We start from the raw sequence: 22,889 nt of genomic DNA, 5'->3' as shown, positions 1-22,889 counted from the left end.
GCGGCGTGACCATCCCCCCTTGGGGGGTGATTTCTCGCTTTCTGTCTCTCTGTCTCTCTCTGTCTTTCTGAGGAGCACACATGCCCTATGGCAAAAAAAAAAAAAAAAAAAACTGTTAAAAATATTCTGCGGGAGTATTAATTGACAAGCCCAGATTACGACTGGCTCATTGCTGTAGGGATTTTTGGAAACTGAGTTTCTGGCTGTTTAGTCTTTGCCAAAGGAGACAGGTAGAGGGTGGGGAATTCTGCAAACCTAGAGAGGGCTTCTGACACTTGGTGGCCAGAAAAGAATGTCAGCTGTCACCACAATGTGTTATCGAAGTCCGGGGCCTGGGCTGGGCCACCCACCAGGTGCGTGGCGTGGGTGGGACCTGCTTCTCCTCTGCTCGTACCCCTCAGTGGCTCCCGCGTAACCCCTCCCAGGTCCCGGTGCCCGCTGGGTGACTCCAGTCCCCTCTCCAAGCTCGTCTTCGTCCCACTCTCTCCTGGCTACGTCTCTGCAGCTCCCTGGCTCCCGTCTGTCCTCAGACATGCCAAGACACACCCACCTCAGAGCACCTGCCAGCCCCCAGCCCAAGGCTCTCATCCCCTTCTCCTCAGGCCTCTGCTCAGATGTCACCTTCCAGAGAGGCTTGGTGACCTCCCCTGCTGTGCCCCTCAGGCGCGCCTCTCAGGGCGTCCACCTCCCCTCACTGCGTGACCGGAACACCGCCTGCATGAGGGCAGGGCCGTGGCCGTCGTCTGCTGCGCCCTGGGGGTGCTCAGTACGTCGTCGGTTCTAGACCAGTTCCTTTCCGTTCTCTGCGCCTCGGTTTCCCTAACCGTGAGGAGACCTTTGCCAGGCTTCTACCTCTGGAAGAGGGAGCTGGGCCCCAAGGAGAAGTTTTGTTTTGTTTTTGTTTTGAGAGGTTTTTGCTATAGGGCACGTGCGCTCACCAGACAGAGAGACAGAAAGCGAGAAATCACCCCCCAGGGGGGATGGCCACGCTGCAATCCTTTCTCCTCCATTCTCCTCTCGGGATCTTGGGCGCGCACGCACACGCACCCGGCGTGAGTTTAAGCCACCAGGTCCGGGACTCGAACCGCGGTCGACTACATGGGAGTCCAGCAACACAGCCATTACGCCAACTGCTGGTGAAATTTTTTAACCACCACCCTGTTCCCCCAGATCAGGAGCCTGGAGAGAGGCAGAGACGTTCTCCTTTCCCTAAGCCAATCCTCACCTGCTTGGGAAGAAATGGGGGAGACCCGAGAGATGCCAGAAAAGGTGGAGACCCCAGGAGGAGGAATGGACCCCGAGGAAAGGAACATTCTGTTCTCCGCTGCAATCCTGGAGTGCCCTGAGGAGGCACCAATTGGTCCGCAACCTCGATGCCTCCCAGGTGGAGGAAGCAGCTCCTTCTGTGCCATCCCCCTTCTGCAGATCCCCTCCTCAGCCTGAGGGCCTGGTCTGGTCCCGGTGCCGGGAGCCCCCATTTCCACATCTGTGCGACTTAGGTGCCCGCGCTCCGACCGCATTACTGCCCAGCCCCTGCCCCTGGCGTGGGTGGGGCCGTCCTGGCTGTGGCTGCCCTTGTAAGGCGAGGCCTGGGGACACCGGAGAGGCCCGGTTATAATTAACCCGGACATGTGGTGACACCCTCCCCAACACCTGTCCCCTGTGCCCCCCCAGCCCCTAGAGCCTCGGAGGGGAGACAGCACAGCGCGCTCTTAAAATAACTCCCTTCCCTCCCTGGCCCCTCCGCCACAAGATCTCAGGGACACCCGGGTGACGCGAGGGGGGAGGACCACCACCCCCAACCCCAGCCCTGAGTTCGAGACTCCCTCACTTGGCCCAGCCTCGGTTTCCTTCCCACTCAGCCCCTAAGGGGGAGGTCGCACTCAGGCTCCTGGGGTCAGACTGCTGTGCTGGCAGCTGTGGCTCTGGGATCCTCTTCCTAAAGCCGGTCGAGGTGGGCAGAGCCCCCTGGCCTCTGTCCCCTCTGGCTGCCAGAGTCCCTGGTGCCCAGGGTCACTGCGGGGTCTCCTTCAGTGGTGAGGGCCCTGGCCTGCTGTTTCTTTGGGCAAGGCCAATGGGGATTAGGCACAGCTGGGGTGGGTCGAGGAGGGGGCTGGGGGCCGGAGCAGGCTCGGGGGCCAGGGAGGGCGCCTTCCATGTGCCTGGATGCTCCCAGCCGCTGTCCCGTGTTCCCGGCAGGGGGCCAGCTGTCCCCGCCAGCTCGACTCAGCACTTGCTGGGGGGATTGGCTTGGGCTGGGGGCTGGGCCCGGTCCCTCAGGCGGCCCATACAAGGCCATAGGGCTGGGTGCGAGGCATGCCTGGGTCCAGCGTGGGCACAGTGCCCGTTCAGTGCGGTGAGAGGTTCAGCTGCCCTCTGGGTCCCCTCCCCGGGGACAGCCCCTCCCAGCCAATGGCACAGCCAGGCCCCCCTATATAAGGCCGGGGCTGCTGGCCCTGCCTTCGGGTCAGTGTCGCCTCTGGGATAGAGACCGCCCCTCGCAGCACCGTCCAGCCAGGTACTGCCTGGGGTAGGAATCAGGGTGCGGTCTGGAGCGGGGGTCCCCTCGGGTGTTAGGGCTGCCCTGGCTTTGGAAGGGCCTAGAAGGCTGACCCTGTGAGCCCCCACAAGCCCCAGTGACTCATGGTTTCTGGGTACAAGTCATGGGGTGTGGGGAAGGACCCCAGAGACAAATGGGATCTTGACAGGCACCAGCTGTCACCTCCTACAGAGGCTGTCAGCCAGGCCTGCGTCCACCCATTCTTGCAGTTTGTCCCCAGAACGGGGGCCACCGCGGTGGGAGGGGGCTGTGCCGCCTGTCGGGGCCGCAAGGGCAGGTGTCGTGGGCTCTTACGCACCTGCACGCGTGTGGCCCCTGCTGTGTTTCGGTGCCCGTGTGTCTGCCTTGCTGGGGTTCCCGTGAGTGTCTGTCATGGGCGTGCCCTGAGCTTGGAGTTGGAACCGTGTGCCTCAGTTTACAGTCTGGGCCGGAGCCCACGGTGACGTGGGCGTGTGGGTCTTGGCCTATGTGTGCTGTGGCTCTTGCGGGTCACCCCCCTGGCCTCAGTACCTCTCTTGGGGTGGCCTTGGTAAGGGTGGAGGTGGGACACCCTCTGCAGGCAGGGGGTCTGGGCAAGGTGTCCTTGCCTGGGTGCACGTCCTCCCGGCCACCCCGGTCCACCTGTCGGCGCCTGCTGACTCGGTGCAAGCTGAGCCCCGGGGTTTGGGGGCAGGGTGGGGGAGAAGGGCCTGCCAGGTTCTAAAAATAACCCCCCACCCCGCCCGCACAGCAGCACCGAAGGTCTCTGGCGGGTCCTTATCTCTTTGCTCCCCCAACCCCAGCTCCCTCAGCTGGCCCTGGTCTGGATTCTGACCCACAATCCCCTGGCTCCCCATATCTGGAGCTGGGTGTGCGGCCCCCCGAGCCCGCCCCCTTTTGGATCTAAAAGTAATCATGACAATCACAGCCAGCCCCTGGGGACCAGGCCCCGCTCCACGCCAGGACCTGTGGTCACTGGCCACACGCCCAAGCTCAAAGAACCCTCCTGGCAACCCCATGGTGGCAGGCTCCGTTCACAGAAGGCAGAGGCTCAGAGAGGCTAGTGACTGGCTGGAGGTCGCACAGCAGGGAAATGGCACAGGTGGATTTGAACCTGGCTCTGTCGACCCCAGAGGCTGTTTTCTGTTTTTGTTTTCGTGTTTTTTTTCTCCAACTGAGGCCTGCAGGAAAGCTGTCAGCAGGCAGAGGTGGGGGCGGGCACCTGGCTCCCCCATGCCCTGCCCTCATCTTCTCACTGAGCATCCAAGAACCTCTGAGGAGAGGACACCCCTTCTCTGCTCACATGCTCACTGCCACCAACGCCCACGTCCCCCTCCACCTTCTCACCAGCTTTTCACAAGGACCTTCGAAATAAACAACACCGACGGCAATACTAATAGCTCAGAGAAATACGCCTGTCTGGTGCCAGGCACTGCTCCACGGAAGTGAGTGCTGTGTGACTCCCCTCCTTTTTTTTGGGAGAGGTTTCTGCTATAGGGCACGTGCGCTCGCCAGACAGACAGAGAGAGACAGAGAGGCAGGGGTATGGCCACGCCGCAGTCCCTTCTCCTCCATTCTCTTCTCGGGATCTTGGGCACGCATGCACACGCGCCCGGCGTGAGTTTAAGCCACTGGGTCTTGAACTCGAACTGCAGTCGACTACATGGGAGTCCAGCGACAGCCATTACTCGATCTGCTGGGCCCTGATTCCCCTCCTTTTCTAAAAAATTTTGCCAGAATTCGTGTGTACTCACCAAAGACAGAGACAGAGTGGGAAGAGAGAAAGCACTCCACCCCCGTGGAGGATGGTCATGCCACAGTTTCTTCTCCATTCCTCCCTCCCGTTGGGATTTTGGGGATGCACTCACACATACCTGGCATGTTCTTCAAGCCACCAGGGCTAGAACTTGAACTTGCTGTTGGCCATGTGGGATCCAGCTGCCTTAACCACCAGTTGGCCCATAATCTCCATTTTATAAATGAGTAAACTGAGGCACAGAGAGGTTAAGCAACGCGCCCGAGGTCACACAGCTAGTTATAAGTAGCAGAGCCGTGGCTGAATTCTAATCTGTCTGATTCTGGAATCTACATTCAAAAAAAAAATTTTTTTTTTTTAAAGAGATTTTTGCTATAGGGTGTGTACGCTTGCCAGAGAGACAGGAAGAGACAGTGAGAGAGAAAGTAGGAAATTACCTCCCAGGAGGGATGACCACACAATAATTCCTTCTCCTCTCAGGATTTTGGGCATGCACACACACGTGCCCAGTGTGAGTTTTAAGCCACCAGGTCTAGAATTCAAACCGCAGTCAGCACCTTAACCACGACGCCACCTGCTAGCTCCCTGGAACCTACTCTTATCCACACCACAATACGTCTCCAGCCTAGAGGGTTCCCCCATTTTTTAGCTGGAGAAACTGAGTCTCTAGCAAGGTGACTAGGCCAGGCTCCCCCAGCCAGGGTGTGGCAGAGCCAGAATGCTGGCCCTGCACTCCTCCTGCTTCCTGTCAACTTTCAGGGGCTCAGAAGTGGGGACGCCTTGGGAACCAGCAGTTAGCGTAATGGCTATGTCGCTGGACTCCCACGTAGTCGACCGCGGTTCGTGTCCCGGACCCGGTGGCTTAAAACTCACGCCGGGCGCGTGTGCGTGCGTGCCCAAGATCCCGAGAGGAGAATGGAGGAGAAGGGATTGCGGCGTGACCATCCCCCCTGGGGGGTGATTTCTCGCTTTCTGTCTCTATGTCTCTCTCTGTCTGTCTGGCGAGCGCACGCGCCCTACAGTGAAAATCTCTCAAAAAAAAAAAAAAAAAAAAAAAGTGGGGACGCCTCTGGCTCCAAGTCTCACAGCCTGCCTGAGCTCAAAACCTCACTAGGTCCCTTCGCTGCTCTCGGCCGATGGAGCTAACCTTCCCTCACCTCCGCCCTGCAGCCCCCCCACGCCGCCACCATGCCGTTCGGCAACACCCACAACAAGTTCAAGCTGAACTACAAGCCTGAGGAGGAGTACCCGGACCTCAGCAAGCATAACAACCACATGGCCAAGGTCCTGACCCCTGACCTCTACAAGAAGCTGCGGGACAAAGAGACTCCATCTGGCTTCACCCTGGACGATGTCATCCAGACAGGTGTGGACAACCCAGGTAAGCCTCCCCGACGGAGCGTTACAGGGACCCGACGTGTGTGGGGCGGCTCCAGAGGCTGCTGCCAGGCCTCAGTCCCCCCCCCCCCCCCCCCGCAGACAGCCTCGGTTTTCCCCCCCGTACAGTGGCGCCACACGTGGCTGTAGTGAGAAACAAGTGAGTTAATTCCCGTAAGGGCTGGAGACAAGGCCAGGTATGGGCCAAACCACACAACGGACATGCACGATTGTCCGCGAGCCCAAGCGAGTCGTGTTCTCTCCCCACGCCCCAGTATCCTCATCGGAAAAGCGGGCGTCCGTGTGTGAAAACATACCTGCCAATGCACATACACACACCCGAGCACACACCGAGACTGGCCGGGGGTGGGATCGGAGGGTGGCTCTTCCCCGGGGGAGAGCGGAGCCGGGAGCGGACGAGGTTTTCATCCACCTTTGAATCAACTGATCCTGCAACCCTCTCTGCCCTGGCCTCTGCGTCCCAATCTGAGAAACACAGGGTCTCCTAAGCCTCTTATTATCCTGACCCTCTGTGGGGACGACCGTCAGAGACTCTAAAACGACTTGGCTGAGTCTGTGAGTTCGGGACACTGATGCGAACGTCTCAGCTTCTTCCCGGCCTCCTGAGACTACCCACTCCCCCTGCCCCATCGCCGCCTTCTCCCCTCCCCTGGATGCTGTTGGCCTCTCTCAGCTCTGACCCCGAGGACTTGAACGAATGCACCGCTGACACACACGAGTGCGTGTGCACACACACATGCGCTTACACACACAATCAACTTGGAACCCATGCGACCCTAGGGCCTCCTTACTGGAGACCAGCCCCTCTGAGCTCACTCCGACTCCCCAGGTCACCCCTTCATCATGACCGTGGGCTGTGTGGCCGGTGACGAGGAGTCCTACGAGGTATTCAAGGATCTCTTCGACCCCATCATTCAGGACCGGCACGGGGGCTACAAACCCACCGACAAGCACAAGACCGACCTCAACCACGAGAACCTCAAGGTCAGCTGCCCGTTGGGCGCAGGGCGGAGGGGTGAAGGACAAGAAGAGGTGTGTGTGGGGGGGAGGATGGACACAAGGAGAGACACACAGAGATGAACAGAGAGGGGGAGAAACAGAGAGAGGGAAGAGAGAAGCCAGAGAGGGAGACAGAGGCTCAGCCTGGTGGCGTGGTCGGTAACAACACTGAATGCAGTGGTGGAAGCCCCTGGTTGACTGCGGGTTCGGATCCTGTGTGGCTTGAAAACCCACCAGGTGTGTGTGTGCGTGGTCTGGGCCGTAACTCGCTGGAGGCCAGGGAAAGGGGTCAGGCGTGGTCTGGACCCTAACTCGCTGGAGGCCAGGGAAAGGGGTCAGGGCCCGACCAGACCCTGTCCAGGGTGCTGCTCTCTCGTGCACACGCAGACTCTGTCATGAATAAAATAACTTTTTTTTTTAAAGAAAAAATTCGGAGAATGAAGGCGCAGGAACAGACACAGAAAAGGAAGAGGCGGGACCACAGGGAGGGAGGCAGCGGGGTCTAGTTCCACGTGGGGACAGGGAGAGAGAGATGCAGAGACGGAGAGATGAAGAGAGACGGCCCAGGGCTACAGTGCACGTTATTGACGCTGCTGCTCAGTGGGCTGAGAACTCTCCAGAGGTGTGGGTTCGATGCCTGGGCCACCCCGAAAAGCCTGGCATGGTGGGCAGCCCCTCCGGGGGCCAAGGCAGAATCGTGACATAGTGAGACCCTCTCTAAAAACAGATGGAGAAAGAGAGATGGAGGGAAATGGAGGCATAAACAAGGACAGACAGGGAGACAGGAAACAGACAGGGAGACAAGAGACGGACAGAGATGGGCGGGCGGACAGGCAGGCGGGAGTGAGCCAGGGAGGGTGGCGGGGAGAGCGGTGTAGCAACCCAGGCCAGTGGAGGTGGAGGGGCGCCAGCTGTCCAGAGAGGCAGGGCAGAGACTGAGGGAACCTGGGGGGGGGGTCCCAGGGCTGGCTGTGGGGGGTTCCCCAGGACTGCCTGCCTGACTCCCAGCCACTCCCCAGGGTGGAGACGACCTGGACCCCAACTACGTGCTCAGCAGTCGCGTCCGCACTGGCCGCAGCATCAAGGGGTACACCCTGCCCCCCCACTGCTCCCGGGGGGAGCGCCGGGCCGTGGAAAAACTCTCCGTGGAAGGTGAGCACCCCCAGCCCACAGTCGCTGGGGTCACCCCGCCTGGGCTCTGTTCCTCCAGGGCCAGGATCCCGTGCCTTCCTGGGCCCCCATTTTCCAGAATGTGGGAGGAGCCTGGTGCATCGTGGGTGTGGGGTAAACTTAGCATGTTGGGGGTCTCAGGGAGGTCTAGACACCATCTGCCCATCCGTGTATTTAAGTTGTCCTGGCCCTGGGCTGGGAGCTGGGGCTCCCACAGTGAACAGGTCCTCAGCCTGGAGGGCCGAGGACAGGAAACCCAGAAGCCAACGAGCAAGACAGTTCCCAGGAGCCACTTCGTCACGAAATGGGGCGGGGGGGGGGCAGAGAACAGCCGGGGAGGGGTTGAGACCTAACGACAGCCCACCTCGGGAGGCACTCCAGGCAGGGGAGCAGCGAGGGCAGAGGCCTGGGGGGCTGCATGTTGGAGGACTGGCCAGGAGACCACGGTGGCCGGGGCAGAGGGAGGCCAGGAGCGCAAGGGGTGGCCAGTTCCCAGGTCCGAGGGCCAGAGGGAAGGCGGTGGCTTCGACTCCGAGCGAGGAGGGACAGGGTTTTGGAGACGGGGCATGAACTAGGGTTTCCACTCAGTGTTCGGGTGTGGCTGAGCCAAGGCCTGCAGGGGCAGCAGCAGCAGGGGGTCCCCGGGCCTCCCACATCCAGGTGGAAGTGGGGAGGCAAGGGGTGGCCAGTTCCCAGGTCCGAGGGCCAGAGGGAAGGCGGTGGCTTCGACTCCGAGCGAGGAGGGACAGGGTTTTGGAGACGGGGCATGAACTAGGGTTTCCACTCAGTGTTCGGGTGTGGCTGAGCCAAGGCCTGCAGGGGCAGCAGCAGCAGGGGGTCCCCGGGCCTCCCACATCCAGGTGGAAGTGGGGAGACTGCTGACCCTTCCCTGGGGGCCCTCAGCCCTCAACAGCCTGACAGGCGAGTTCAAGGGGAAGTACTACCCCCTGAAGAGCATGACGGAGAAGGAGCAGCAGCAGCTCATCGACGACCACTTCCTGTTTGACAAGCCCGTGTCCCCGCTGCTGCTGGCCTCAGGCATGGCCCGGGACTGGCCCGATGCCCGTGGCATCTGGTGAGCACCCCCGCCCCAGTCCCTCAGCTTCGCTTTTCCCTGGCCTCCTCCCGGCCCCATGACTCTCCTCACCCCTCCACCAAAGCCAAGACTATAAAGGTAATTACGGTCTTCCATGTGCCGCAGGAAGTGACCTCCCCCACTGCCGCCTAGCCTGTGGTCGGGGTGAGCGACTTGGGGAAACTTGGGTCAGAGAATCAGCAGTGAAGAACTGAGACTTAAAGCAGATTCCCTGGGTTCAAATCCCAGCTCTGCCAGTTGCTAGCTGTGCAAACTTGAGCAAATTTAACTCTTCTCCACTCCCCCCCCCCCACCGTTTCTCCAGTTTAAAATGTGATCACGGGGCCAGCAGGTGGCGTGGTGGTTAAGGCACTGGACTCCCACATGGCCAACTGTGGTTAGAGTCCCGGACCTAGTGGCCTCCTTTCTCACTTTCTCTCTGTCTTTCTGTGTGTCTGTGGTGAACACGCATGTCCTATAGCAAAGTAAATAATAATAATAATAATAATAAAATAAAATAATTATTAAAAAAAATTATTTTGGGACCAGCAGTTAGCGTAATGGCTATGTCGCTGGACTCCCACGTAGTCGACCGCAGTTCAAGTCCTGGACGCAGGGGCTTAAACTCACGCTGGGTGCGTGTGCGTGCGAACCCAAGATCTAGAGAGGAGAATGGAGGAGAAGGGATTGCAGCATATCTCTCTGTCTCTGTCTCTCAGGTGAGCGCACACGCCCTGTAGCAAAAACCTCTCCAAAAAAAAATATTTAACTTTTAAAAATTTATTTTAGTTTGACCAGAGGACAGAGTGGAGAGAGAGCGAGAGAGAGAGAGAGAGAGAGCGAGGGAAAGTGAGAAAGCAAGCTAAGAGGTTTAGGACTCATACTATAGTCAGCCACGTGGGAGTCCAGCATCCTTAACCACAACGCCACCTGCTGGCCCCATAAATAAAAATAATTTTTTAAAAGAATTCTTTATTTTATTTATCATTATTGTTATTTTCAATTTGATCAGAGCAAGACAGAGAGAGAGAGAAACTGAGAAAGCAAGCTGCCAGGCCTGAGACTTGAACTGTGGTCAGCCAGGTGGGAGCCCAGCATCCCTAACCATCATGCCATCTGCTGGTCCCAATAAAAATAATTCTTGGAAAAAAAAATAAAAAGGCTTACTTAAAATGGGGATCACAGTAATTTTTTTTTTAGAGAGGTTTTTTGCTATAGGGTGCGTGCACTCGCCAGAAAGACAGAGAGACAGAGAGACAGAAAGCAAGAAATCATCCCCCCCCCACCGGGGGGATAGCCATGCCGCAATCCTTTCTCCTCCTTTCTCTTCTTGGGATCTTGGGCACGCATGCACACGTGCCTGACATGAGTTTAAGCCACCGGGTCCGGGACTCAAACCGCGGTCGACTACATGGGAGTCCAGCGACATAGCCGTTACGCTAACTGCTGGTTGGGGATCACAGTATTTATAGCCCTCGCGCGGACTACCTTAGCTTTTGTGGTGTCCAAGCAGTGCCTGGTGTATATATGCATGCCCAGTACATCTCGGTTCAGTGTTATTTTTACTACTACAATTGCTAGATTTTCTATGAAACTGTCAACCTACCAGTCTCTAATTCTGAGAGCTGAGGATTTAAAAGAATTTAGCTTTTCTTTTTTCTTTTCTTTCTTTCTTTCTTTTTTTTTTTTTTTTTTGAGAGGTTTTTGCTATAGGGCACGTGTGCTCGCCAGAGAGACAGAGAGATAGAAAGCGAGAAATCACCCCCCGGGGGGATGGCCACACCGCCATCCCTTCTCCTCCATTCTCCTCTCGGGATCTTGGGCACGCATGCACATGCGCCCGGCGTGAGTTTTAAGCCACCGGGTCCGGGACGCGAACCACGGTCGACTACATGGGAGTCCAGCAACAGAGCCATTACGCTAACTGCTGGTCCCAAAGAATTTAGCTTTTCAAAAACTTAGGTAATTCCGGGTTCTATGATCAGATTGGCTGATTTTTTTTCCCAGTTTTTGCCATAGGGCACGTGCACTTGCTGGAGAGAGACAGAAAGTGAGACATCCACCTCCCCCAGGAGCTGGCCACACTGCAATCCCCTTTCCTCCAGTCTCCTTTCAGGATTTTAGGGCACGCGCACTTTTACAGCACATAGGCACGCACGCCCAGCGTGACTTTCAAGCTGCCAGGTACAGCATCGACTGTGGTTGCCAGTGTGGGAATCCACCACGCCACCTCCTGGCCTCGAGATTGACTGACTCTAAGATTTTAGTAGGATCTGTACATACCACGATGCGATGGGAGGATTCTCTGACCCTGAGACCAAAAGTAGAATTTCCAAGCTAGAGCAATTCTTGAGGCCAGCAGTTGGCATGGGAGTTGAGGCGCTGGACTCCCACATGGCCGGTAACAATTTGAAGTCGACCTGGCAGCTTTCTTTTCTTTTCTTTTTTTGGAGAACTTTTTGCTACAGGGCTCTTGCACTATCTAGAAAGACGGAGAGAGATAGAGAGATAGAAAGTGAGAAATCACCCCCCAGGGGGGATGGCCACACCGCAATCCCTTCTCCTCCATTCTCCTCTCGGGATCTTGGACACGCACACACACATGCCCGGCGTGAGTTTTAGCCAGCGGGTCCGGGACTCAAACCTCCGTTGGCTACATGGGAGTCCAGCGACATAGCCATTACGCTAACTTCTGGTCCTGCCTGGCTGCTTGCTATCTCACGTGCTCTTGCTCTCTCTCTCTCTGGTGAGCGTACGTGCCCTATAGCAAAATAAAAATAATAATAAATAAAAATTAAATAATTCTAAAAAAATATATCTTAATTCTGATTGCAAGCTTCTGCTTGTCAAAGAGAGGAGACTCCCAGCGTCTATAACATGATGCTGTTCAAACACGTAAGTCTCCAAAAATCCTTGATCCCAAGGCCCGAGGTTTTGCAGATCGTGTGAGGTGGTCTTCAGGTCCCTCAGGCCCGTTTCCCCTAGCAGAGGGTACCGGGAGAGGTGGGGAATGAGGTTCCAGCAGAACTGACTCCTTGGCCTCTTGCGGCGTCCCTCCCTAGGCACAACGACAACAAGAGCTTCCTGGTGTGGGTCAACGAGGAGGACCACCTCCGGGTCATCTCCATGGAGAAGGGGGGCAACATGAAGGAGGTTTTCCGCCGCTTCTGCGTGGGGCTGCAGAAGGTGTGTGTCCGCCTTTCTTGCTCCCTAACGCCCCTCCCTCTTTCCAAGGCCTCACCTTTTACCCACACCAAGCCCCGCCCTTCAGAACCCGCCCCACCCACTTCCCAAGGCCCCGCCCCATGTCCAAGCCCGGCCCCTAAGGCCCCGCCTCCAAAGTCCTCAAGCCCCGCCTCCTCCACATCCTATGACCATCTTCACCTCCGGGCCCCCTTCGAATCTCCGCCCTCCTGGCTGTGTAGCCACGCCCCCTAGAAACACTGCCTCCGCTTCTTCACGCCTCGTCCCTTGGTTCCGGGTGTATTTGGGGGTGCCAGCTGGCGCTGACCCCTCGTCCTCCCTCTCCACTTCAGATCGAGGAGATCTTTAAGAAAGCGGGCCACCCCTTCATGTGGAACGAGCACCTGGGCTACGTGCTCACCTGCCCATCCAACCTGGGCACTGGGCTGCGTGGGGGCGTGCACGTCAAGCTGACGCACCTGAGCAAACACCCCAAGTTCGAGGAGATCCTCACCCGTCTTCGCCTGCAGAAGCGGGGCACAGGTGCGGCCCCCAGGTCCCCAGCTCAGCGGCAGCCAGGGAGGAGGGGATGTGGAGCATTCGCGCGAATTCTGGGGGTCCAGTGAGGGGGCAGTATGGTACCACCACGACTTTGTATGCGTTGCACTTTCCTGGGCATTCCTTGGGGCCCGATCTTCTCAACTGTAAAGGGATAGTCGGGATTCGACTCCAGGCATCCTGGCTCCAGAGCCCGTTCTCTTACCCCCTGTGCCACGTTTTCATGTTGGCTGGTTGAGGGAGTGAGGTACCTAACTTCCAGCTGGAGACGCGGCCCGGCCCGGGAATAGACGATCCCGAGGATGCGTGTGCTGGTAACCTGTCACACGGGTACTCACTGCGGCGGCTGTGGCAACAGCACCTCCGCTCGCTCATCGTGACCCTGCTCCCTGCCCCGCAGGTGGCGTGGACACCGCTGCCGTGGGCTCAGTTTTCGACGTGTCCAACGCCGACCGCCTGGGCTCGTCCGAGGTAGAACAGGTGCAGCTGGTGGTGGACGGTGTGAAGCTCATGGTGGAGATGGAGAAGAAGCTGGAAAAGGGCCAGTCCATCGACGACATGATCCCTGCCCAGAAGTAGGCGCCCAGCCCGCCAGCCCGCCGCCGAAAGCTGGAGCTCCCGCGTGGGAGGTCCCGGCCTACCGGAGTCCCGCTCCTCCCCTTTGCCCCGCCCTTTCCCCCAGAGTCCGGCCTATAATGGTTTGATCGACTGGGGGGTGGGTGGGAGAGGGGTAGTTCTAGTCACCCTTCTGGGAGTTCGAATTCCAACCAGAGTTCCAACCAAAGGGCTCCATCCTCTGGGTCCCGGCAAATTAAAAACCATCCTCACGCCCTCCTTTCCTTTTCCCAGAGCTCCGCTCACTGCCAGGGGCTCTGGCCAGCGAGGAGCTTCTCAGCACATCTGGAGTCTTTCCATGCAAAGCAATAAATAAAAGCAATGGTGGCCTTACTTTGCGCGATGGTTATTGAGGGAGTACGAAGGCCATTTCTAACTAGCCGCTGTGTGGCCTCCTGTGGTTTGCCCTTTCCGGGCATGTAAGGAGGCATGCTCTCCCCCATTCCTAAAATGAGCCATAGAGAACTGAGTCTAACCCAAAACTTGTAGGGCTCTGAGTGGGATCTGAGACCCAGAGAGGTGTGGCCCAGCGTCCCATAGTCAGTCAGGCACGGGCTTTCCAACCTCAGCGACCAATCCGCACTCAGATCCAAACAGTGTCTACGCCAGGGAGCAACGCCAAACAAAAAGCCTGAGTTTGGCCCGCAGGCCTCGAGTTCCAGATCTCCGTAGTTCCAGACCTCCCATGCTTCCCAGCCAACAGCTCTATTACACTTGTTGTTTTTGAAGTTTGGGTTTTACCATAGGCGACTGCACTCACCAGAGAGGCAGTGAGAAATCACTCTCCAGAGGGGAGGCCGCACTGCAACCCCTTCCTCCACACTTCTGGGGTTTGGGGTACACACGCACATTTGCCCAGGGTGATTCTCAAGACACCAGATCCAGGACTTGAACTGTCCACCAATTGGGAGTCCAGCCCCTTAACCATCATACCACCTGCTGGTCCCACTCTATTACCGTTTTTTGAGGGTTTTTTTTTTTTTTTTTTTCTATAGGGCACATGTGTTCACCAGAGAGACAGACAGACAGAGAGAAACAGAGAGACAGAAAGTGAAAAATCACCTCCCAGGGGGAATGGCCACGCCGCAATCCCTTCTCCTCCATTCTCCTCTTGGGATCTTGGGCACACACGCACATGTGCCTGGCGTGAGTTTAAGCCACTGGATCTGGGACTCAAACCACAATCGACTACATGGGAGTTGGGCGACATAGCCATTACGCCAACTGCTGGTCCCATACGCTGTTTTTTATTTTAAGAGGTTTTTTTTTTTTTTTTTTGCTATAGGGCACATGTGTTCACCAGAGAGATAGACAGACAGAGAGAAACAGAGAGACAGAAAGAGAGAAATAACCCTCCAGGGAGATGGCCACACTGTAACCTCTTTTCCATTTTCCTTTTGGGATCTTGGCCACACATGCACACGCACCTGGAGTGAGTTTTAAGCTGTCAGGCTGGGACTTGAATTGCAGTCAGTCAACTACTTGGGAGTCCAGTAACGTAACCATTATGCCATCTGCTGGTCCCTTTATTACACTTAAAAAAAATAATTATTTTATTTAACTTTATTTATTTATTTTAATTTGACCAGAGAGGGATAGAGAGAGAAAGAGAGAAAGTGAGAAAGCAAGCCACCAGCTCTGGGACTCAAACCACGGTTGGTATGTGGGAGCCCAGCGCTCTTATCCACCATGCCACCTGCCGGCCCCTCTATTACACTTTTTAATGGCCTCTATCTGGTCCGATTTCATCCCTCCATCTCTGCTATTGGTCTTTTAAATCCCCCCTACTTTGCTCCAGAACCTGCTGTGACTCCTAATAGTCCCTACAAGACACTCCATACATTTGTGATCTGCAAGGTCCCACTGAAGTGCACACCATTTGCAGATGGCTCATCCTTCCAGTTCTTTCTCCATGGTTCCCCTGACTCTTCTAGCTTTTATAGAGCCCTATAGTTCCCACTTTGATGCCTTTGTCCAGGCTGTGCTTGGAGCAGAACACCCCATGAAGTCTGTCTTGGAGAGCACGGAACAGGAAAGGGGAATGAGGAGCAGCTGGGTGAAAGAGGAGGCGGTCAAGAAGGCAAGAAGTATTTGAACATGTATTGGGTGTTAGACATGTCAGTCACCTCCACTCAGCCAAGCAGGCCAACCCCCCCCTCACAAGGACACAGTGGGTGGGCCCCAAAAGGAAGAGATCAGAATCCTACAGACCCTGGAAGAGGTATTTTTTTCAAACCTTAAGAGATATAGGCGGGCTGGGAACCAGCAGTTAGCATAATGGCTATGTCGCTGGACTCCCACGTAGTCAACCGTGGTTCGTGTCCCGGACCCGGTGGCTTAAAACTCACGCCGGGCGCGTGTGCGTGCGTGCCCAAGATCCTGAGAGGAGAATGGAGGAGAAGGGATTGCGGCGTGACCATCCCCCCGGGGGATGATTTCTCGCTTTCTGTCTCTATGTCTCTCTCTGTCTGTCTGGCGAGCGCACGCACCCTACAGTGAAAATCTCTCCCCCCCAAAAAAAATAAAAAAAGAGATACAGGCGGGGCTGGCAGGTGGCGTGGTGGTTAAAGGCGCTGGCCTCCCACATGGCCAATTGTGGTTCAAGTCCTGGACCTGGTGGCTTGCCAAGTCTCACTTTCCCTCTCTCTGGTCAAATTAAAATAAATATTAAATAATTCTTCAAAAAAAAAAAAGGAGAGAGAGAGACTGGCTAAAGTCCCTTAGAGAGCAACAAATCCACCTGGCTTACAGAGGGGAAACTGAGGCCCCGAAAGTTCCCAGGGAGGGAAGGAGACCCCAAAGATCAGAGCATTGCAAGACCTGTGCGACGCGACGCTGGAATGTCGTTGTTACTGTCCTGTTGAGACGTCGCTAAGCCCAGCTCCACCTCGAGGTCACACAGGCCACGAACACTCCGCGGCAGCCGTCTGAGCCAGTCAAGTGCCCTCCATTCTGCCGCAAAGGGCTGTGACCTCCCTACTCCTCTGTCACCCCTCCCACTTCCTCTCATCCTTCCTGCACGCAGCATAAACCTGCCCAGCTCTACTGCTCACTTCGCCATGGCCCCTCAGTGCCCTTGGAAGAAAGCCCAGGCCCCTGCCCACAGCCTCGCCATCCCTAGCCTCCTCTCCGACCTCTCTCACAGCGACTCTTTACTAAGCCAGAACCACAGGCCATTGAATGCAGGACCTGTACTTCCCCCGACTTGCCAAAAGGTGCATGCACTCACCAGAGACAGAGAGGGAGGAAGAAAGCACACCTAGTGGGTGTCGGCATGCCACAATCGTCCCTCCTGTGGGAGTTCAGGCACACACACACACACATGCTTGGCGTTTTTCAAGCTGCTGGACCAAGATTCAAACTGCGATTGGTCATGTGGGATATGGCTCCCTTAATTACCAGCCAGGACCTGTGCTCTCTGGCTTCCCAGCCATCCCTCGGCCTAGAATGCACACCCCCCCCGCCACACACACACACACACACACTCAGCGTGTCTAGGGCTCCTCCTCCTCCAGGAAGCTGTCCTTGTCCTGTGGACCCCGCGAAACCAGCCCTGCCTACACTGGGTCATCACTGACTATGCTTCTGCCTTCTCCACTGAGCTGTGAGCCCCACTAGAGCAGGTCTGGGGCCCTCTTGGTCACCACTGTGTACAGCACAGGGGATGCCCCCAGAGGATGACTAAAACCCCTCCTGGCCCCCCAGTACCTCAGGAAAAAGCCCAGCTTGCTCACGTAGGCCCTGAAGGCCATGTGCACACAGGCCCGCCTGGGTCTGCACAGCTTTCAGCCACTTCCGTCTGTCGAGAATCCACTTCCCTTCTGCTTCTGACCTGTCTCTCCTGGGTCCAGCATTAGGTATGGGCCTGGTCACTCCAGTTACAGTGATTGGTCCGGGAACAATCACATGACTTATCTGGGCCAATAAGAGACTGCCTCAGGACTTTTGCTGGAAACCGGCAACGAGGACCTTTCCACTGCAGAAACTAAGATGGAGGGACAGAAGTTTGAAATGGCTTTTGCCATCAGGGAGGGAGAGCCTACCAGATGGTTCTGGAACTGCACTTACAGTGAAAAACACGGAGACAAAGTCTCGCGCTTCCATCCAAACATGCCTAAGTCCTGCACCTATACACTATTTTATTTTTAGAGATTTTTGGTATAGCACGTGCTCGCCGGAGACAGAGGAAGTGGGAAACCATCTAGGGCACGCACCACCTGTGCCCAGTGAGTTTTAAGCTGCTGAGTCCAGGACTCAAACCACCGTCGACTACATGGGAGTCCAGCAACGTAACCATTACGCCATCTGCTGGTGCCTGCGCCCATACACTATTATGCCAACAATACCCTCCTGCTTACAGTGTAGACGGATTATTAGTCCGAATACAGCATCTTCTTTGCTACTTCTCCACCCATGCTCAACAAATCGGCTATACTGAAATTACCCAGTTTTCTAAGATACACCAACTACTCCCACCTCTGGGCTTTTGCCCAAGGCATACCTGAAACCTAGTCGACTCTTACTCATCTTTCAGAGCCCTCCTGCAGTGTCAGCTCCTCTGGAGAGGCCTCCCCAACCTCTCCCCGCGTTCTCTCCCAGGTTCCCCAGTGTGTGTGTCAGAACCAGACACCCTGCAGACGGGGGTGCTCGTGTCTCCATGTCCAGCCCCGGGCCTGGCACTGAGTCAGCACTGGTCAATGGCTGTTTATTGAATAAATGTACTACCCGGAGTGAGAAGTGGCTGAGAGTCCAGTGTAACATGACAAGGGGCGGTGGTGAGAGTGAACAAATGGGGGGGCCGGGTATAGGAACTGGGGCCTCACAGATGAGGCCGAGCTCTGTCCTGCCTCCTTCCGCCATCATTCTTGACCCTCGTACCCCCACTCTTCCCATTCTGCAGATCAGAATACCGAGGCTCAGAAAGGAGAATCCACTGGCCCAGAGTCACACACCTCAACTCACTTGCAGGTGAGGGCAGGGAAGGAAAACCCCAGGTCAGTGTGTGGGGGACTCTCCTAAGTTTATTGGGCAACAGGCTGCAGGTGAGGGGGCTGACAGGAGTGTGGGGGTGTAATAACTTAAAAACCGGAGGTGACAGCGGCAGCTCCTCGAGAGACCTCTGCAGAGGGGAAGGGTGGGGGTATTTACAAGGATTTGTACAAAGTGCCCCGCGCCAGCCTGGGGCAGGAAGGGGGTTCGAACACGGGGTAGAGGAGGGGAAGGAATCTGTCTCTCTAACCCCACTCCCAGGCCCCCAAGTTCTCCAGTCTTTAGGCTCAGCAGCTCTCCCTGCCCCGCCCAAGGCTTAATTCTTGGGCTGTTGGGAGAGATGGAAGAGTTCTCTCAGTTCCCCTTCCTGACCCCAAAGTTTCAAGTGCCCCCGGCAGCTCACGGCAGGACAGGCCCAGCTGGGGGTGCTCCAGGAAGGTGCCAGCTCCCCCGCTGAGCCCCCTGATCCTTTTCTCACACGGAGCAGCCCCGACCGGAGATCCGCAGAGGTGATCTCTTCCCCAAAATCTAATTCAGGAAACTGAGGCGAAGATGAAGGGAGAAGTCCCCCCTGCCCCCTCCACTCCTGTAGACACAAAGGAGACAAGGGAGAAGAGGAAGGGACCCGGGCCGTGGTGGCTCAGAGCTCGAGGTCGTTGGAGATGCGGGTGACGAGGGTGCGGAAGGCCAGGGCGGTGCCCGCCACGCGGCGGAAGAGGACTCCCCGCAGGCCCGGCCGGGGCAGCTGGCAGACCTCCACTTCGAAGTGGGACAGGGGCTCGGGCCCGCCCGCACCCCCGTGCAAGCAGGCCAGCAGCTGCCGGCAGGTGCAGCGGGCGCCCGCTGTAGCCTGGCGCAGAGCTGCCATCAGGGCCTCGGGAGGGCGCGAGCTGGTTAGCTTCACACTCCAGGGGAATCGGAGCAGCCGGGGGGCGGTTTCCGTTTGATCCCAAGGTAGATGGCAACTGAGGGGAGGAGACATGAGAGGTCAAGGAAGAGCGAGAAGAGGACGGGCAGAGGAGGGAGGGGACAGCTCTTCCCACTTTGAACAGATCCTTAGCTGTCCCTCCTGGGCCAGGTGGTTAAGGTGCTGGATTCTCACAAGGTCGACCATGGTTTGAGTCCCAGACCTGGAGGCTTGCTTTCTCACTCCCCTACCCCTCATCTCTCTCTGGTCAAACTAAATAATAATAAAAAATAAAGTTGAACAGATCATTCTTAAAACAAAACAAAACACCCAAAAACCCACCATTCTTCTATTTTTTACTGCAGTGACAGTCTCAGATAAAGCTGCCTAGCTTAGGACATCTCCCAGCCTCCCCTGCAGTCAGGCGTGGCCTTGTATCAAATGCCAGGTTGCAGCAGAAGTGAGACGTGCAACTCCCTCGCGCCTCCCTCACAGGAAAATGTGCCTCCCAGGAGCTGGTCTTGACCGTGAAGGGGGTAGAGGGTAGATGGGAAAGCCTGGGTACCTGAATGACCCCATGGCTTGCTTCCGTGACAGAAATGTATACCTATGGCCAGAAGGTAACACAATGGACTCACACGGGGAGGTCCCCGATTTGCGTCTGGGGACCTCTGGGCGTGCCTGTCCGGGTGTGAATGCCTGTGATCCAGGCCAGCTGAGGCTGGGGGTGGCTCATGGCATAAGGACCCTATTGTGGTGCCTGTTTCTCTAGCTCTCTCCCCATCTCTCATATGGAAGAAAGAACATTTAAACAATGCATTTTTCCTTAACTGTATTTTGAGGCCTTTTTTTTTTTAAAGAAAGATTTCTTGGGACCAGCAGGTGGCGTGATGGTTAAGGTGCTGGACACTCCCACATGGATGATACAGTTCAAGTCTTGGACCTGGTGGTTTGCTTTCTCACTCCGCCCCCCCTCTGTGTCTCTCTCTGGTCAAGTTAAAAAGTGAATGAATGAATAAATAAATAATTTTTTAAAAAGCACTATTAAAAAAAGAGAGAGAGAAAGATTTCTGCTTTAGGGCGTGTATGCTCATCAGAGAGACAGAAAGTGAGAAATCACCCCCAGGGAGGATGGTCATGCCACAACCCCCTCTCCTCCATTCTCCTCTCCGGATCCTGGGCACACTTGCACATGCACTCAGTGTGAGTTTTAAGCCGCCAGGTCGGGGATTTGAACCGCAGTCAACTATGTGGGAGTCCAGCAATGTAACCACTATACCATCTGCTGGTCCCAGGGGGTCTCCTTTTTCTATCAGCTGAGCTCATCTCCTCATATATCCTCCTCCTGTAAGGACAACCACTTTTTCCTCTTCTTCCCAGTCCTCCTCATTCTGGACCAATGCTTCTCACCTAGAAGCAGTACTGTCCGTACAAAGAAAGGGGTATTTGAAATTTCCGGGGACTTTCTGCTGGTCACAAGGTCTTCAGATGGGAACACCACAGTAGTTATTAGGTTGGGGGAAGGGGGGGGTAAATGCTAAGTGTTCTGCAATATGCCAGAGGGCCCTGCATGACAAAGCCAGGTCCTGCCAAAACCCCCACGAATGCTTCTCTTGAGCAGAATTCCACGTCTCTCTCCCCTTTAAGCAGGACTAACTCCACCCTTCAGCTCCTGGAGTCAGTGCTAGCCAATGAGCGCATTCCCCTTCCTGACTACTGTGATTGGGTCAAATATGATACTATGACCAGGCCTGACCAATCAGAGCACTCTACCCCTCTGACCGCAGGCATTGGTTTAAGGATGGGCATGTGACCTAGTTCCAGCCAATGAGAGTCAGCCCTGGGACTTAGTGGAAGCTAAAGGGAAGGCTCAATTTCTTCCAGGTCTCTAAACTAGTACAGGGTCAAATGGGAGCCTGGCCAACTGCAGCGCTGCCTGCTTTTGTAAACGGACTTTTACTGGAACACGGCCAAGACCATTTGTTTTATATTCAATCTGGTTACTTCTGTGCTACAAGGACAGGACCGAATGGGTGTGTCAGAGAGTGTCTGGCCCTCAAAGCCTAAAATAGTTCCCATCTGGGCCTGCGCAGATGATGCCTGCCCCGCTGGCCCAGCTCTGTGGGCCACCGCTGTGCAATCACTGGGTGGGGAGGGTGAAGGAGCGGGGTGTTAACAGGGAGAGGAGTTGGGTCGGAGGAGGGACAAGGCTGACGTTAAAGACGGTCAAGGGAAGGTGCTGGGGGTGGGGCAGCACTGAGAGGAGAGGAATCAAGGCAGGGGTAAGAGGAACTGGCCACTGGGGAGGGGCACGTGTTCCAGGAAGCTAGCCTTAGAGGAAGCAGCTCGGGCCTCACCCACAGGCGTGGGGTGAGTGCTGGGAGGTGCTGAGGCTCGTGGGTCCCAGGCAGTCAGGGTAGGCAGGCACACTCACCTTGTGACCTCAGGTCCCCCGATTCTCTCAGATTCGTCTGCGACCCTAGGGAAAAAGGGACCGTGTGTCTAATCTGGACATAGGGAGCCCTCCTCCCCCAACCCACTGTCTCAGGGACTCCGGCAGCCCCCGCCTCAGCTCTGGTCCCTCCCTACTAGCTGGAGAAGGGCTCAGGAGGGCCCAGAATCGGGATTTGGCCTTCCTGCTCGTCCCGGCAAGGAGAGTCCTTCTGAAGTGGTTAGCACAGGTCGTAGGAGAGATACCAAAGAATTTGGAGGATGAAAGAGAGAGAAGTGGGTGCACACACACCTACACGCAGAAGTGGCCACACACACACACACACACACACACACACACACACGTGCTCGCTCAGGCTTTGCTCTGTCTGCACCTCTTTGAGTGAAGGCCTGCATCGTTTTCCCCACACCCTGGCCCTTCCCCGGCCTATTTTTCTACTTGTCACTGCCTGATAGTTTATATATGTTGCTTATTGTTTACTGCGTGGGTCCCCCAGTAGAACGCTGGCTCTGCCACGCAGGGATTTTACACGTCGTGTTCTCCCTACTCCAGAGCCTAGGACTGTGCCAGGCACGCAGCAGGCGCTCCGTGAGTACAAACGGCAGGTGAGTTATTAATAAGCAACACGCTTATAAAACATCCGCCAAGACAACCGTCTGAGCTTCGGCCATATATAAAAGCACTGGGCCCCCACAACATCGAGAGAAAGGACTTATTACCATCCCCGTTTTACAGAACAAAGGCCGAGAGAGGGTGAGTGACTTGCTCAGGGTCACTCAGCAGCGCTGGAATCTGAACCCCAAGAGTCTGGCTCCAGAGTGAGTAAGGGAACCACCAGACCCCATAGGCTCCCCCGTGCCCTGCTCGCACCCACAGAGCCCCCCAGACGCCCGCACACAGGCCAGACATGCAGACGGGGAGAGCCAGTGAGGACAGAGCTGGAAGGGACTTACTGATCTTGGATCCCTGGGGCAAAGAGGCGCCCGAAACACAGCGGTTAGAGTTCTGCCGTTTAGAGGGATCGAGGGTAACCCTGCAGTGCGAGGAGGGAGGTGAGGGGTGACAGGGCAGAGAGAGGAGGAGGACACATGGGGGTGCAGGAGGCAGAGCAGAGTAGAAGACAGGTTAGGTCCCGTCACCCCCGCCCCACCCCTCCCCCAGGTCCCGGAGAGCTCACCTTCGGGTCAGTTTGGAGGTCAGCTTGGTGAAGAGGTTGGTGGTGGGGCGGGGCCGCCCGGTGGGCAGGGG

At 56.4% G+C, this 22,889-nt stretch overlaps 1 protein-coding gene across 1 annotated transcript; it reads left to right on the top strand.

Annotated features, from left to right (window-relative positions):
* Positions 1–2,430: 2,430 nt before the first annotated feature.
* CKM (creatine kinase, M-type) lies at positions 2,431–13,626 on the top strand. Its single transcript, XM_006142072.1, has 8 exons — positions 2,431–2,518; positions 5,466–5,676; positions 6,523–6,677; positions 7,712–7,844; positions 8,766–8,937; positions 12,000–12,123; positions 12,474–12,663; positions 13,079–13,626. The coding sequence occupies exons 2-8, from the start codon at positions 5,484–5,486 to the stop codon at positions 13,255–13,257; spliced, it is 1,146 nt and encodes a 381-aa protein (XP_006142134.1). The 5' UTR covers positions 2,431–2,518; positions 5,466–5,483; the 3' UTR covers positions 13,258–13,626.
* The last annotated feature ends 9,263 nt before the right edge of the window (positions 13,627–22,889 follow it).

Source organism: Tupaia chinensis, unplaced genomic scaffold (genome assembly GCF_000334495.1).
Source record: "Tupaia chinensis unplaced genomic scaffold, TupChi_1.0 Scaffold000067_1, whole genome shotgun sequence".
In the NCBI taxonomy this organism is placed as follows: domain Eukaryota; kingdom Metazoa; phylum Chordata; class Mammalia; order Scandentia; family Tupaiidae; genus Tupaia; species Tupaia belangeri.
The sequence above is the reverse complement of the archived record's forward strand: the minus strand, read 5'-3'. Positions and strand labels throughout refer to the sequence as shown.